Genomic DNA, 16,308 nt, shown 5'->3' with positions numbered 1-16,308 from the left:
CAAATGTTGTTTTTAGGCAGTTTCCCAAGATCATTTAGGCAAATGCCTTGTTGATCTCAGTTCTCCCATTCAGAAAACAGTATACACAAAAAGTTAAAGTACAAATCTGCACAGAACAAAATTTACACAGTTCACAGATGGGTAGTGCACACAACTTTATTTCCTTAAGCTAATTGATGACTGGGCTGCAGGAAAGGCATGTGATCATGACATTTGAAAGTAAATTATGGACAGGTCATTAAAATTAACAAAAGTGAGCCTCATAACCATGGGACAATTACTAGTGAGAAGAACACTGAGCATCTAAAAATTCATAAACACAACATGATCAGTGAAACACCAAAGAATTCAGTTTTTTTAGCTAAGATCCCTCTATCTTCACATAGTGTGAGAGCTCTGGAGAACAGCATTTAAAGTATGTTTCTCACTTGGCACTAAATATTTTCTTTAAATGGGAACCGTAGTTTTTCTTTATCATTGTGTTGTGATCTTGTGCACCTCTTCATAACAGTTTCTACCTTTTTCTGTCTGTCTGTCTGTCTGTGTGTGTCTCTCTCTCTCTGTGTGTGTGTGTGTGTGTGTGTGTGTGTGTGTGTGTGTGTGAAATAACTTTGGTGTTTAGCTTGGATAAAATATGGTGTGTACTTCATCTACATACATACAAACATCAAAGTGCATGACAGACAGTGGTCAGTTTATTTTACTGTAAGATACAAACAACAGCAAGGCCACAATGAACTCAAGTATGTTCTCCTTCCAGAAACAAATGAACAACAGCTGAGAACAACAATCCAGGTACTGATACAAGCAGTTGCTGACAACAAGTATGTGGATGAGTGCCTGCTGCACTGTGCTTATAAATAGAGGGGCCCTGGTAGATAGCTCGACAGATACCATGCCATGTGCACAAGTCACGTGTGCTATTGGCAGAGTATTAGGAGTGTAGTGTGCCAGTGATCTGGTGCTGCATTGTGTGTCCAAGTATTACATACAGGGTTACAGCATCCCTCCCCCCCCCCCCCCCCCCTTGGGGAAAGTATGCCCCACCAATGCAGGTGACACCCATGACCTCTGCAGCAGACACCACAGGTGATGATAGCAGTGGCAGGAGGAGGTTCTGGGCCAGAACGAGTGAGTAGGGGTGGAAGTTGAGCGACCATGGACATATGCAGTGGCCACTACCCTGCAAAGTACCATAAGAAAATGCTGATGATGACGGCACTGGTAGCATCTTGACGTCTGATCCCTAGACATGGTGGATTGTGCTGTCAGTGAAGGGGCTGGCCACTCGGTCACCAGGGACACTGGTGTTGGAGGATCAGAAGGTTCTGGTCTAGCTGGCCAGGGAATTGCCAGTGGGAGTGAAGCATTGCACAAAGGTGTGGCAGTAGGTGCCAGGGGCTAAACCCAGAAAAGAGGCAGGAGGCAGTGACATCCAGAATGAGGGCAGGTCCACCCTTGCAGCAGAGTTGCTCCATGAAGATGGGACAGGCTCTGAAGAAGAAAGTGGAAGCAGTGGTGGTGGACCCACAGCCCTCACCATGGTGGGAAGGTGCAGCTGGTTGTGGTGGTGCACCACCACCCCATCACTGGGGTGCACCATATGGAGGCAGAATCCTCAGCAGCTGTGGACCATGGCTTGCATCCACTTCAGTGAGTGATTGAACATCCCAAGTCAAGACTGTGAAGCCAGTTTCAAACCATGATGCTGGAGCAGTGTTGGCAGGGCAGCATGATGAGATGCAGGAGGGTGTGTAGCTGGTGATCACACAGCATCCAAGGCCAAAGTACATTCTACCACCAGCATAAACCTGTAGGAACTCAAGAAGCATGTCAAAGTGTCATCCATGGAGGGGTCCATGACATACTTCATTTGAATCTTGAATGTGTGGATGAGATGTTCCACCTTGCTGTTAGATTGCGGGTGGAAAGGAGGAGCAGTCATGTGGCAAATGCCTTAACACACACAGAAGTTTTGGGAGGCCTGAGAGCCAAACTGTGGACTCTTATTCATCAAAGGCGCATAAGGTGATCCTTCAACAGAAAAAAATTGTGGAGGTGGCTTGAATTATAGCTACAGCTGACATTGAAGGACAGTGGATAATATATGGAAATTTGGAGAAAGCATCAACAACTAAAAACCAATAAGAATTTATGAAGTGTCTCACAAAAACAACACAGACATGTTCCCTTGGACACTGTGGTGTGGGCCATGGAGAGAGTGTCACTCATAGCACCACCTGTTGGGTAGCACAGTGAAGACAGGCTGTGACAAGATGTACATGCCTATGGACCAATAATTTGTTATGCAAGACCCGCCCCCCTTCCCCCAATATCCTTGATGTAGGAGCTGAAGCATATACTGTCACAGGGTGCCCAGGATCACAACCCTAGGTGACAGCCCGCCTTTAGCTAAGAGAACAAAATCATAAAATACGGTACAGCAGTGATGGGGCAAAGTAGATACACAAAGGACCTGAAGACTTATCTGGAGGCCTCTACAGCTGAATGAGGGAAGGCTGAATGAGGTGAACAACTTGAGGCAAAACTGTATTAGCAGTGACAGCTTCTGTGAACCAGGAGCTTGTAATAGGAAGTTCTTCCATTGTATCTTGTGCCTCAAATCTTAGGTGTTAACAAAGGAGTTTATGCTGATCAAAAGTAGGATCCAGTCCCATTGGAAATCAAGACAGTGCATTGACATTGGCATGCTGTGCAGTAATTTGAAAATGTATTTTATAGCTGTAGCAAAACAGAAACAAGGCCCAAAGCTGGAGGTGATATGCTTTGTTCAGCAATGAAGCAGAAGGATTAAATAATGAAACCAAGAGCTTCTGGTCAGTAATGAGTTGCTACTATGACCCATACAAGAAGACACCAATAATTTATAAAGTAGAGAAGTAACTTTCTTTGGGCATTAGGAACCATCCTCAAATCGATGTGTGAGAACAGTCCCAAGTCCATACTGAGAGGTGTCTGTAGCCAAAACCAAGTGGTGACCAGGATAGAAAGCAGCCATACAAGAAGTAGAATGTAATTTAGGTTTCAAACGTGTGAATGTCCACTGGCAGGCTGATAAACACTAAAAAGGAACACTCTTGTGGGTGTGGATGGGATGGGCCAATGTGGCTGCACCCAGAATAAATTAGTGATAGTAAGCAATTTTAACTAAAAATTCTTGGAGTCATTTGACATTTACAATGTGAGGCAAAGCTGTGACTATGGCAACATGATGATGTAAAGGCGTAACATCATCCTGAGAAACCTCAAACCCCAAATAAAAAATGGATGGCTGAAAAAAGTGTGAATTGGTCAAGTTGCATTTCAACCTTGTCGGCAGGGTGCTAGCCACTCTGAACAAAAGGTGCTGATATTGGTGCAATCAAAATGCCATGTTAATCATAAGGAGAAGTTTAGAATCTTCATTGAATGGAAGCTGTAAATGAGGGGTTTTTTTTTTTTTTTTTTTTTTTTTTTTTTTTTTTTTTTTTTTTTTTGGAGGGGGGGGGGGGGGGGGGGCTTGCCTCTGGTGCGAGTTTAGCCAATAACTTGTCTGGATGGGGGCAAAGGGTAGGTGGCAATGATAGATTGAGTGTTAACTGAAACTTAAAGGTCACCACAGAGACGAAGTTGACCAGTAAGTTTTCTAACAATCCTGAGGGAAGTAGGCCACTCACTCAATGTAATAGGTTGTATGACCCCCATGATGCCAGCCTGTCCAATTTTGATTTCACTTGATGATGACGCAAAGCCACTGGAATAGAGCACATGTGGAAAAAGTGCACCTGCACTGTACGTTTGAGGGTAATGTGGGTTGCAAAACTAGTAGCACAACCTAACCACTCTGCAAAAAGAGACAAGAACTTGGAACACAGAGAATCTAACTGCTGGTAAGGACCTGGTCGGAAATGAGATGCACCATATCCAAGGTGGAAAAACCAAACCATTGAAAGAATCAAGACTGAACAAATTTGCCTTGCCAGCATGATTAATTACCAAAAAAGTGAAAGACTGAACCACAGATTTATAAATAGTGCAAGCTGTAAATTGCCCCAAAATTGGAATATGCTGCTTGTTGCAACCCACAAAACATTGAGTAACTGGAGATAATGCCAGAGATCCTAAATCCACATAAGTTTGAGAGTTCAGTAAAGTCACAGCTGTGCCTGCTTGCAGTCTGAGCACTTTTTTCATCATCACTTGCACTTTGAAAACAGTGTGTTACGATTCATAAGCATTGGAGACATACAGTTAATATCCATGTCCATGTTTGCAGGAGGGGGCTGGGAATGACACACAGGCACTATATGTCCTTTTTCCTACAATTGTCTTAAGTTGCCCAGTGCTTAGGGCAAGCAGCCCTTTCATATTGCATGACACAGTATGGGCAAGATGGGAGTGCAGAGCACTGCTGTTGCTGTGGTTGTTGTTGTTGTTTGCCACATCACTGTCCAGTGCAGTGCAGAGGCTGTGTTTGTGCTGCTGCCATGTCATCTCCCCCCCCCAAGTGACACCGACTGACACTCGATGACCAGGAACGGGAGCCACAACGGCAATGTCACACTAAGCCTCCTGTCTTATCTCCAGCATCACTAGATACCTTGAAAGCCAAAGATGGATTCACACACCATGTCAGGAGCCAACCAATGATGGTATTATCAATGGAAGAACTGGTGAGGCTGTTTATGACAACAATAGAACTCTAAACATGCTGCAGTGACATTAATGTGTTTACAGTGATGATTTAGCAACTATTTACACATTTAGTCAAACAAAAGTGACAAAAGTTCCTGGAGTGGGACTAACTGGCACAAGAATTGGAAGATCTGAGGAGAAATCCAAGAATGGAGCAAAGCCTTTCTCATGTTTGCATTAGTGACACGAAAAGCAATGAAGTGTTCCTGAAGACACTTCTTGTAAGACACCCGGTCTTTGGATGCATCAGCATAAGAAAGAAGGAGTGGTGGGCATGCCAAAGGATGGAAGTGTGCATAATCAATGTGAGCAACAAGTTCGTGATAGCAACAGTAAGAGTCTGTTGCAGCTCAAGGAGGGATTGGAGCACATCCTCCATCGACACAAGAACTGAAGGAACAACCATATAGACTGAGAAAGCAGAAGTGAGCACCACACTTGTCACCAATTGTATCACTTTGTAAGTCACAATCAACAGCATGATCATAATGAACCACAAAGTTTATTCTTCTCCCAGATACAAGAAAACAGTTGAGAACATAGAGACAAATATAGACAAATATAGACACTATCAAGGTACTGATACATTCAGTTGCTGGCAATAAGTGTGAACACAGTATGCGAACGAGTGTCTGCTGCACTTTGCTTATAAAGAGGAGGGCTCTGCTAGATGGTGTGGTAGATGCTGTGTGTCTGCGCAAGTTACGGTGTTCACCACATGTGGCCTCTGCGGCTGGCCCATGCAGATGCCGTTGGTGGAATATTTGAACTGTCGCTGTGAACCAGCATCCTGGTGCTGCGGCAGATATCAGAGTGTCATGTACAGAGCTATAACACTTAACATTGTACCACATGTTCGGTTTTCTTCCCATTACAATAACATATGGAGAATGCATTGAATGACTGCTTAAACAGCTCTGTGCATGCTGTGGTTAATGTACTTTAGCCTGCATAGTCCCTTGATCAGTGATATTCATAGGGGCTAAAGAATATCTGTAGTCTCTTCTGTTAATACTGGTCCTTGTAATTATGTAAACAGGCTTTTCACATAACTCTCGTTCTTGAAATTTTATATCTAGACTTTTGTGAGATAATTTTCATCTGTCTTCATGTAAATACCACAGTGGATTTTTAAGCATTTCCTTGATGCTTTCCTGTGAGGGAAACAAACCTGCAACAACAGTTTGGCATTAAACATTCATTCTGATGGAGAGATGGTTGGTTCTCATACCGACATTAAAAGCTGTACAGTGATTGGGTCAGAGATGGTAGATGACATGGCTGTTTTCAAAGGTGGTTGTGCCTCTAATGGTAAAGGACAAGTCTCTGACAGGACTGGAGTGGACAGTGCTGGATTGGTGGACTATGTAGGTATTGCACCTTTCTCTTCACAGGGATAGAACTGCTGTGGCTGGAGGGTGGAATAGGGAGTGACGTAGGGATGGACCAAGGTGCTGTGTAGATTAGGTGGGTGATGGAATACTACATTAGGAGTAGTGGGAAGGATCTTGTTTAGGATAAGCCTCATTTTTGGACATGATGATAATAATCAAAGCCCTGGTCAAGAATATGATTCAGTTGATCCAGTCCCAGGTGACACTAGGTGATGAGGACAGCACTCCTTTGTTGTAGTTGATTCTTGAGGGTGGTGGGAGGATTAGGGATATGTGGAAATATGGAACAGGAAATCTAGGTTGTACCTGTCTGTGGTGGCCCTCATGATACCTTAAGCATAGTTGGCATTGTGATTCTTGTAGTTGCAGGTACACCATCCAGGGGTAGCTGTGCTGTAGGGGAGCAATTTTTTGGTGTGGATGGGGTGACAGATGAAATATCTGTCCAATCAACCCATTTCATATTCCAGTTCTATCACAGGCTTATCCTATCCCAACAGAGGTAGCACCACCTGTGAAAGCAGCAATATCACGTACCATCTCTGCTGCAATCACTGTACAGCTTCTTATGTTGTTATCAAAATCAACCAGCTGTCCACCACAATGAATGGACACTGCCAAACTGTCATCAAGAACAATGTTGACCACACAGCAGCACAAGATATAATTGAGCACATCATGCTAAAGATCAGTGGCTGCTTCACAATGCAGGCCATCTGGATCATTTCCTCCAGCATCAGCTTTTCTCAACAAAGAAGAAGTGTCATGTACAGGGCTATAACACTAAGCATTGTACCACCTGTTCGGTTTTCTTCCCATTACAATAACATATGGAGAGTGATATACTTGCAGCACATCCTTTCCTCCTGTAACCCTCTTGGCCTCGGTATCCAATAACCCACTGTCCCCACACCCACCACCAAACAGCTTCATCTTCCCCTGTCTAGCCTCCATTTGCTAATCCACTCCTTCATATTACCTTCATTGTGTGCTACACCATACCAGATCCAGTACCCTTGTATCAGTTGTCCAACCCGTGCCCCTGCCACCCCTCCTCCCCACAGTCCTAGCCAACAAACCTGCTGCATCCCTCCAAACCACTAGCTATCCATCTCCAACCTGTCTTCCGGCCTCCCATCTCTCTCTCCCTCTACCCACACAACATGATACAACTCCCATCCAACCCTAGTACACCTGCTGAAATGCAATCCCAACATTGTGAGTCCAGCTGGCGCCCCCCCCCCCCCCCCCCCCCCCCCCCCCCCCCCCCGCCACACACACACACACACACACACACACACACACACACACACACACACACACACACAGACAGACAGACAGACAGACAGAGAGAGAGAGAGAGAGAGAGAGAGAGAGAGAGAGAGAGAGAGAGAGAGAGAGAAGTTCTGCTCTAGCTTGGCAAAGGATTACTCCTAAATAGTTTGTTTATCTTGTAAGTCCTTACAATATATATTTTTTTATAATTTGTTTAGTTTTCTGCACCTTTTTTAATATAAGCCTGAAACAAATTTGTCAGTTTAAGACAAAATGTTAAGTATTATGTAAACAAAAGTAAATTCTTTCTTTTGGCAGGTGCAGGAAGGGGAATCAACAGAACCACCAGTTAATGGAAGTACACGCTCACCTCTAACAGGCATCCCTCAGATCGACTACATCCATGATCCAAACCTTCCCCGTGAACTCAATGGCTATAATTTAACAGACTACCCATTCTATGACCGTGTGCCAGATGAACTGGACTTCAAATGTGATGGTTTACATGATGGTTTCTATGCTAGTGTTCCTCATAAATGCCAGGTAATTTATCATATTTATTATAAAAGTACACATTTTCCACATTTTCTTATATCGTGCTTCACCTTGACTGCCAATAGCTGCAAATGAAACAAATTTTTAGTGCTTAACTTATTTCTGAATGAAATTGAATCATCTGCAAACAGAGGGAGGACCCCTTATGTTCAGAATGACAATAAAAATAATTAAGAGATTAAATAGTCATCTTTAGTAACCTAGTAATACACCAAACCGATCCAAGTAATGTAAGTATGATTGTATTCATAAACTCTAAACAATAATAGAAAAAAGCCTGTCATCACTCCACATGTGACAAGGCAAAAGAATTATACAGAAGATGCAACATAAGCAATACACTGAACAGCTGATGTGAACAGTACAAACTAAAAGAACATAATGAGAGAGAGCCAGTGTTGCTCCACAGAAAGACAAAAAATGCTGCCTGAGGTTTTTTTAGAAAAAAAGCTTCCCAATCCTCAGCTGAATCATCATATGGAGGAAAAGTGGGTGGATAGAACAATAGAATGATACCCTGCCTGTTAATAGAAGCAAACAAAGTGGTTAGTGCTGAAGTAAGTTGTTTGTTCAGGGCCGATGGTGTGGTGTCCATAATGACTGAACCCGATGCAACCACAATGAAAGGCTGCACACGCAGAAACCATTCCAAACGTGTCATGATTCATGTAGTTGGTTGGCCGGTTGGTTTGTGTGATTGAAGGGACCAGACGATTCCTGTAGTAATCAAGTAAAAAACAAACTGATCCAAGTAACACAAATATTGCTTTATTCATAACCCTCTGAACAATAACCCAAATAAGCCTCTTGTGACTCCACATGTAATGAGATAAAAGAATCATACAAAAGGTGCAACATAAGCAATGCACAGAACAAGTGATGTGAGTACCACAAACTAAAAGATCGTTGTGACAGTCAACACTGCTCCGCACATGTATATCTGCGAGTCACTGGTAGATGATGCGGCAGAGATCTTGCTGTGTGCATGCTCTGTACAGGCAGCCTCTAGTTGCCAGCCCACGCTGATACCATTGGCCGTACACAAGTGTGATGACACTACACTTGGCCCACACACACTCTCACACACTAGTAGCAGGATGCAGCACATCTAATTAACTATGTTAAGTAGCAACTAATTTGTAGTTTCTGAGTGCACAAATCTTGTGGACTGTTTAGCACAGAGCCTGTAAACCACAAGCATGTGTGAAAAGTTCAAACTGTATACTAGTGTGGTATTTAATTCCAGATCTCTTTCTATCACTGGAGTGTACTAACATTTAGGCAATCCAAGCATGCCTCATATATCAAGGCAAAGCTTCAACTTGCCTTTAATTTGCAAACTCCACAGCTTTGAAGCTTTGAAGTGGTCCTTGGGGTATGATTGTATAGTATAAGTAGTAAAATATTGCCTGTAAACATATTAATCTACTTTTTAGCTGTATTTACACACTTTATGCAATCAGGAACAGTGGGCCACACACAACTACAAGGCTACTCTTCCAATGGATTCTATTTCCTGCTTTCTGCCACCACTCACCCCCTATGCCAATCTGCAGCAAGTCCTCATGGATTCCATCTCTCCTTTTCTTTCATCTGTCTAATAGTCTTCTCGTGCAGGGAGTAAAATCCATGGATTTCGAAGGTCACTGATTTTATCCACCCGAGCAACATGCCCTGCCCATACACACTGTTTTGTTGTCATCGTCCTACAATGTTTTGTCTGTTGTAGATCTCATCCAAGTCATGATTATGCTAGATCCTTGATTCCCAAGTGATCTCATATTGAACCAGACCATAGATCTTCCTTAAGATTTTCTGCTCAAGAATGAGATTAGTTAAGTCTTTTTCTGGACACTTTGAGTTTTGATATCATATAGCTTTATGGGTTGGATCATTGTTGTTTTGTACAGCTAGTGTGTGAAATTTCTTGAGAGACTGTGCCATTTAAAATGATTTGGACTGAAATAGGATTGGTTTGCAGCTTCAAACCTCACTTTGGTTTCTACCTCACACCTTGTGTTCTCTGTAAAGATCAGCCACAGATATTTAGTCTTACGAAAACTATTGTAGGATTGGGTTCCTGCTATCAGAGGCTAAACTGGTCTCTTGAATGGGCATGAGTCCTGCTCTTCACCAGATACATAGTCTTTAAATCATTCACAATGTGGCCAAATTGCTCACTGCTGCTGTCATACAGTCACTCACAATCATCAGTTCTTACTTGGATCTGGACAACAGGGCAGCATCATCTACAAATGTGAGATGTGTGATGTTCTCACCCTCTACCTTGTCCTTTCCAAATTCTTATGGAAAGCTTCCCTCTTCAACTCTTTGAGCAACAGTTTGAACAACATTAATGATACACCATCTACTTTGTCTCAATCCTGTGTTTATGTTAATTTTCCATGACCTGGTTCCAAAGCTTCACTTTGCCTTTTATATCAGAGAGAGAAACTTGAACTAGGCTGACAAGTTTTTTGAGTATTCCAAACTCTGTGCAATTCATCAGGCTGTCTTGGTGTATGCCTGCTTATTGTGTCTGCGGAGCACATGAATTCTTCACCATATTCCCACATCTTCCTCGTGAGCTGTCGCAGTACATACACTATGATCAAAAGTATCTGGACACCCCCCAAAACATTTGCTTTTCGTATTAGGTGCATTGTGCTGCCACCTACTGCCAGGTACTCCACATGAGCGACCTCAGTAGTCATTAGACATTGTGAGAGAGCAGAATGTGGTGTTCCGCGGAACTCACAGACTTCGAACGTTGTCATCACTTGTGTCATATGTCTGTACACGAGATTTTCATATGCTTAAACATCCCTCAGTCCACTGTTTCCAATGTGATAGTGAAGTGGAAATGTGAAGGGACATGTACAGCACAAAAGAGTACAAGCTGAGCTCATCTATTGACTGACAGAGACTGCCGACAGTTGAAGAGAGTCGTAATGTGTAATAGGCAGATATCTATAGAGACCATCACACAGGAACTCCAAACTGCATCAGGATCCACTGCAAGTACTATGACAGTTGGGCAGGAGGTGAGAAACGTTGGATTTCATGGTTGAGTAGCTGCTCATACACCACACATCATACCAGTAAATGTCAAATGACACCTCACTTGGCGTAAGGAGCGTAATCATTCGATGATTGAACAGTGGAAAAGTGTTGTGTGGAGTTAAGAAGAATGGTACACAATGCGGTGGATTTGGACTTATTATTACATGGCATTGCACTTCAAAACATCTATATCACTGTGACCCCAATTAGGTAGCACAAAACCTGTTGCCTACATGGATAGGAATCATAAGACAAGGAGTACATCTTTTATGTCATCCATATATTCATGCAATGGGGTCCTTGCCATCATTAAGTCAACTGAACTTCACACATCCATCATATTTCTCTAGAGATGCTGCTCAAGACCTGACAAAATGGCTGAATGGATTCAACTGAGTTGTCAAATGCAACAGGAGGGATGAAATAATGTGTTTGCTAAATGTGTGTTTCTACTTGAATGGCATGGCCTAGCAGGAGCTGAAGAGCAATGAGAACAAGCTCAATAGCTTGGACAAATTCTAGGCTGAACTGAAGAAAATATTTGGTGACAAGCAGCAGCAAATCCACTTAGCAAAAGCTCTATTTAAGAACAGGGCCCAACATTATGGGGAAGTGACACAATCATACCTAAAAAATGTTTTGCTCCTATGCCGCATCATGAATCTGAAAAGGACAGAAGCCAACAAAATCTCTCACTTCTGGTGAAGGTGGTCACAACTGCAGAGGAATTAAAGTAGTGCTTGAAGCACAACACTATAGGTTTCACACCATTCTTTCTGCTACAGTAATGTGAAGCCTACAATTATGATAGTTCCTAAAATACACTTTGTCAGTTTAATCATGATATTACAGAACAGTATTTCTGTTAATAATTCAGTGACGGCTTCTTTGAATTAAGATCTTGCAGCAATCATCATTATCTGTGTTTTACAGCTCAAGTGCAACTCAGTAGCTGGGCTGACAGATTGCAGAATTCGAAAGTGATGACCTGAAATTCACAAATGGGAAATATGTCCAGTTGACAGCAACATGTACTGCAAGAATAACTAAAAGTGACAAAACACAGCCCTTCGAACTTGTCATTTTAACAGAAAGTGTAATGAAGCAAATTACAGAAAGCAGGGTGATGGCCACATAACATCTACTGATTTCCATCACATTTGGATAATTACTTAGTGGTGTATAATTTTTTGTCTTAGAGTGTATGATGACCACATTTTCTTATGTGCCTCACCTTCATTTTCTTCATGTGGACAAACCTATCAAGTTAACTTGTTGGCTCCATCTTTTTCTGTGGGAAGTTCTCATTTATTACTAGCTCCATCTTTTTTTGTGAGAAGCTCTCAGTTATTGCTACCTTTAATTTTATGTTATTCAACTTTGTGTTAATGCTATTTATGTGCAGCTTCTCATATACTTTTTCTATTATGTTTACATTCTTCTTGTAGGACTTTCTTTGATCTCTGGCTTCTCTGGTGCAGGGGTAATCTACATGCTCAAACAATGCAAAGTGTTACAGTTGTAAGACACTGGACTAATATTTGGGAAGGCAACAGTTGAAATCCCCTTCCATCCCTCCAGATTTCAGATTGTTGTAATTTCTCTGAATGCTGGAATGGTTCCTTTAAATGGGTGTGGTCAGTTTTCTTTCCCATCCATTCCAAATACAAGCTTTTATTCCATCTCTAATAACATCGTTGTTGATAGGATAGGTCCTTATCCTTCCTTCCCTTCCCTATTTACTCCCTTCAAATATATTTCCAAGGGCCTTAAAGAGTATGATCGTTTAGGTTACACGCTCCAGGAAAACCTTAAAATTTATATCCCTCAGGCAGTGCCACAGCCACATTGATGCTGTAGAAAAAAGTAAATAATGCTCAATTGTTGTATTTTCCTTCATTGGTCCATTAATGTTTCCTAGGTGTACTCAAGGGCACCCATACTATAGTTAGTAATGGGCATATATCTGGAGGTATGGAGTATTTTTAATATGTTGGGAGATGAAAGTCTACTTGTAAGCAGCCATAAAAATGTTCCAGTTCCAACCCTGTTAAAAACGTCATAAACCCAACTTTTATATCATTTTCTTGAAAGAAAGTCACCTGACTACGCTACATTTTTTCCTCTCCTAAGAGCTAGGTGAGGGAGAGGTGGGGAGGGGGTTCCCCTTGTTACTGGGTATGGGCACCCATGGATGTATGTCAAATCAATGGATGAATGGTTAATTTTATCAACAAAGGCCCATATCAATGCTCTTCCAAATAATGATTCTTGTACTGTAAAATTACTCGTTACTGTAGGAACGTTGCTCCAGAATATGATTCTATATTTCAGGTGTGAACAAAAATATGCATAATGTGAACAACTGTTTTCTCATTTGTGGGGCTTTCCTTCATTCATGTTTGAGTTAACATGTGCCATATGCATGTCCCACTTCATGCTACTCTGAATCCAATTGTCCTAGAATTTAGTTTCCTTACTGTTTACTGCAGGTTGGTTATTAATGGATATTATACATTTACATTTTGAGCACTGTGAAAGTATAGTGTTACTGTTTAATTGTTCCCAGAATGAAATTTTCACTCTGCCGTGGAGTGTGTGCTGATATGAAACTTCCTAGCAGATTAAAACTGTGTGCCAGACTGAGACTCAAACTTGGGACCATTGCCTTCTGTGTGCAAGTGCTCTACTGAGCTACCCAAGCATGACCCACAGCCCATCCTCACAGCTTAACTTCTTACAGTGCCTCTTCTCCTACTTTCCAAACTTTGCAGAAGCTCTCCTGCAAAACTTGCAAGAATAACAGTCCTGGAAGAAAGGATATTGCAGTGACATGGCTTAGCCAGAGCCTGGGGGATTTTCCCAGATTGAAATTTTCACTCTTCAGTGTAGTGTGTGCTGATATGAAACTTCTTGCAGAGTAAAACCATGTGCTGAACTGAGACTCGAGTTCGGGTCCTTTGCCTTTCATGGCCAAGTGCTCTAACGACTGAGCTACACAAGCACGAATCATGGCCCATCCTCACTGGCTGAGGCTAAGCCATGTCTCCCCAATGTCATTTCTTCCAGGAGTATTTGCTTTTCATGGACAAGTGCTCTACCAAATATGCTACCCAAGCATGAATTGTGGTTTAAGTACTGGAAAAACAGAACCTTACAACTGAAGTAGTATTTTCAACCTCTGCTATAATGATCTATTGCAAATGTTCCTCCAGCAGCATTGTTTGTCACATCAGATCATTATCAATTGATGTCAAATTTCAGTGCTATTTCTGAAGAATCACATACATGTATTATACTGCTCCTTCATTCTTGACAGTGTATTCATTTCTCACTGCAACAGCCACTAAAATATATCAGTTTTTCCTGTTGATAACTTGTCGTTTGCCATTGTATGCCTATGCATCTTGCACAGTTCTTTTCTTGTATAGATTGCTTCACAGTGAAGTCACATTGTTATGACAATCGTATATATTTGATTTCTTTTGCTGCTGGTAGTTACATAAAGGCCAAAACCAAGGAATGTAGAGGGGGAGGGGGCAGGGAGAATGAGGACAGAAGTACAAGATTTAATGTCTGTTTCAAGATGGGATCATTTCAGATGAAGATGAAGATGAAGATGAAGCTGTACTTGACAAAGATACTTAAGACAAAATTTGCCTGTGAACTTTTCAAAGAAAACAGTTTACCATTCATGTTGAGCAATTTACAGAAACAAAACAAGAGTTTATAACAATACATAGATGTGTACTTAAACTACACTTCTTCTGTGTGCAGATACAGCACTTTAACCACAACAAAGAAGTAACTGTAGCCTTCAAGTCATCTCTAAACATTTTGAACTATTTAGCTAACAAACTGTTTGTTCTTGGGGGTTAATTTAGGAAGAAAATGAGTGAAAGTGTTACTCACATGGCTATTTTGTTCTACACGTTGTCTCAGATATCTAACACTGTATGCTACTTCTGTTAGGAGGCTTTATGCTTCCAGCAGAGACAGCAAGGTAATTTTTATTCCTGTTTTTCATTTTCACATATTGTCCATACAGGTAATAAAGATGGCAAGAATGAAATTAACTGGGAGGGGAATGCTTTGCCAATCATTGGGGGTTAAATTCATGAGTTTTTGTTTTGTGAAGTCTGGAAAACATAGCTTTGTTAGCTTAGGTGAATGACTATCTGGTATCATGTGAGTTTAGTTCTGCTATCCTACAAAACCACCTTATAAGGTAATCAGGAGCACAAGTTTGCAAAATGTGTTAACATTGTGTATTCATTTCAGCATTTGAACTTCTTAAGTAACTTACATGTTGATTCCATTGTAATTGTTTACCCATTTCAGAACCAAGCAATTCGTTTATTTATTAAATATGCTCATCACTCAAAGATCCAGTGATTTGTTCTATTTTAGATATGTGTTGTTATAGTGTTCACAATGTATGGTATATCAATAATTTTCTTAGCTTCTGATAAGTTTTGTGAATAAAGCTGCTTAGATGGCTTAGGTATTTCTTATTTTAGAAAATCTTATAAGCTACTGCCATCATCTGACCTAACTCAGAACTTACCAATTTAATGATCTAGGCAGCTTTATTGACAAAATGTCTACAATGATCACAGACTTATTCAGGAAATTTATTTCCTTTAATAATAATCAAAAAAGTTTGGCATAAGTGTATAAACTCATATTGTTTGATTTGTTTTCTATGTTATGAAGAAAAGTAAACTTAATGTATTTGCTGAGCCATTTCCAACAATGATGAATTTAAATTGTTCTATAATTGTTTTATAAAGTTATCTGAAAGGTCTTATATCTTAAGCTGTGAATGTAACACTTGAATTTTTGTGAAGTACACACAACTCTTTTATTTCAGGTTTATCATCACTGTCTCTTTGGCACAAGATATGATTTCCTTTGTGCAAATTATACTGCATTTGACCAAAAAACTTTCATATGTCATTTTGTATCAGAAGTTGACTGTGAAAACTCACCAAAGTACTTTAAAAGGTAAATGCTCATTTCAGATACCAGCAGATTAGAATAAAATGTAATTCATGTTTTCAAATTTAAATTGTGTGACTAAAACAATATCCACAGATTTGAGAGGAGGAGTCACAGTGTCAGGGATTTATTTGCTAACCTTTGCTTCTCTCTTTTATTTATTTTTACAGAATTTTCAATTTCCTCTCTACAAGGAGAGCGTCCTCCACTAAGTTAAATTTATTTAATTTATTACCTAGTAAGCCTTAGTGCTGTAGTCAAAAGCATCACTATGCTAGCCTGCTTTCTTTTGATTTTTACGAGAAATGGTATCAGTTTACACAAA

At 41.0% G+C, this 16,308-nt stretch overlaps 1 protein-coding gene across 1 annotated transcript in view; it reads left to right on the top strand.

Annotated features, from left to right (window-relative positions):
* Positions 1-16,308, top strand: part of LOC124721856 (proteoglycan 4-like) — a 321,571-nt gene that overhangs the window by 283,502 nt on the left and 21,761 nt on the right. Inside the window, exons 4-5 of the mRNA XM_047246990.1 lie at positions 7,683-7,907; positions 15,856-15,989. Of these exons, the coding sequence (XP_047102946.1) occupies positions 7,683-7,907; positions 15,856-15,989 (359 nt within the window). The remainder of the gene's footprint in view (positions 1-7,682; positions 7,908-15,855; positions 15,990-16,308) is intronic.

The sequence above is a fragment of the Schistocerca piceifrons genome, chromosome X (genome assembly GCF_021461385.2).
Source record: "Schistocerca piceifrons isolate TAMUIC-IGC-003096 chromosome X, iqSchPice1.1, whole genome shotgun sequence".
Taxonomy (NCBI): domain Eukaryota; kingdom Metazoa; phylum Arthropoda; class Insecta; order Orthoptera; family Acrididae; genus Schistocerca; species Schistocerca piceifrons.
This window is presented reverse-complemented; position numbering and strand designations above follow the sequence as displayed.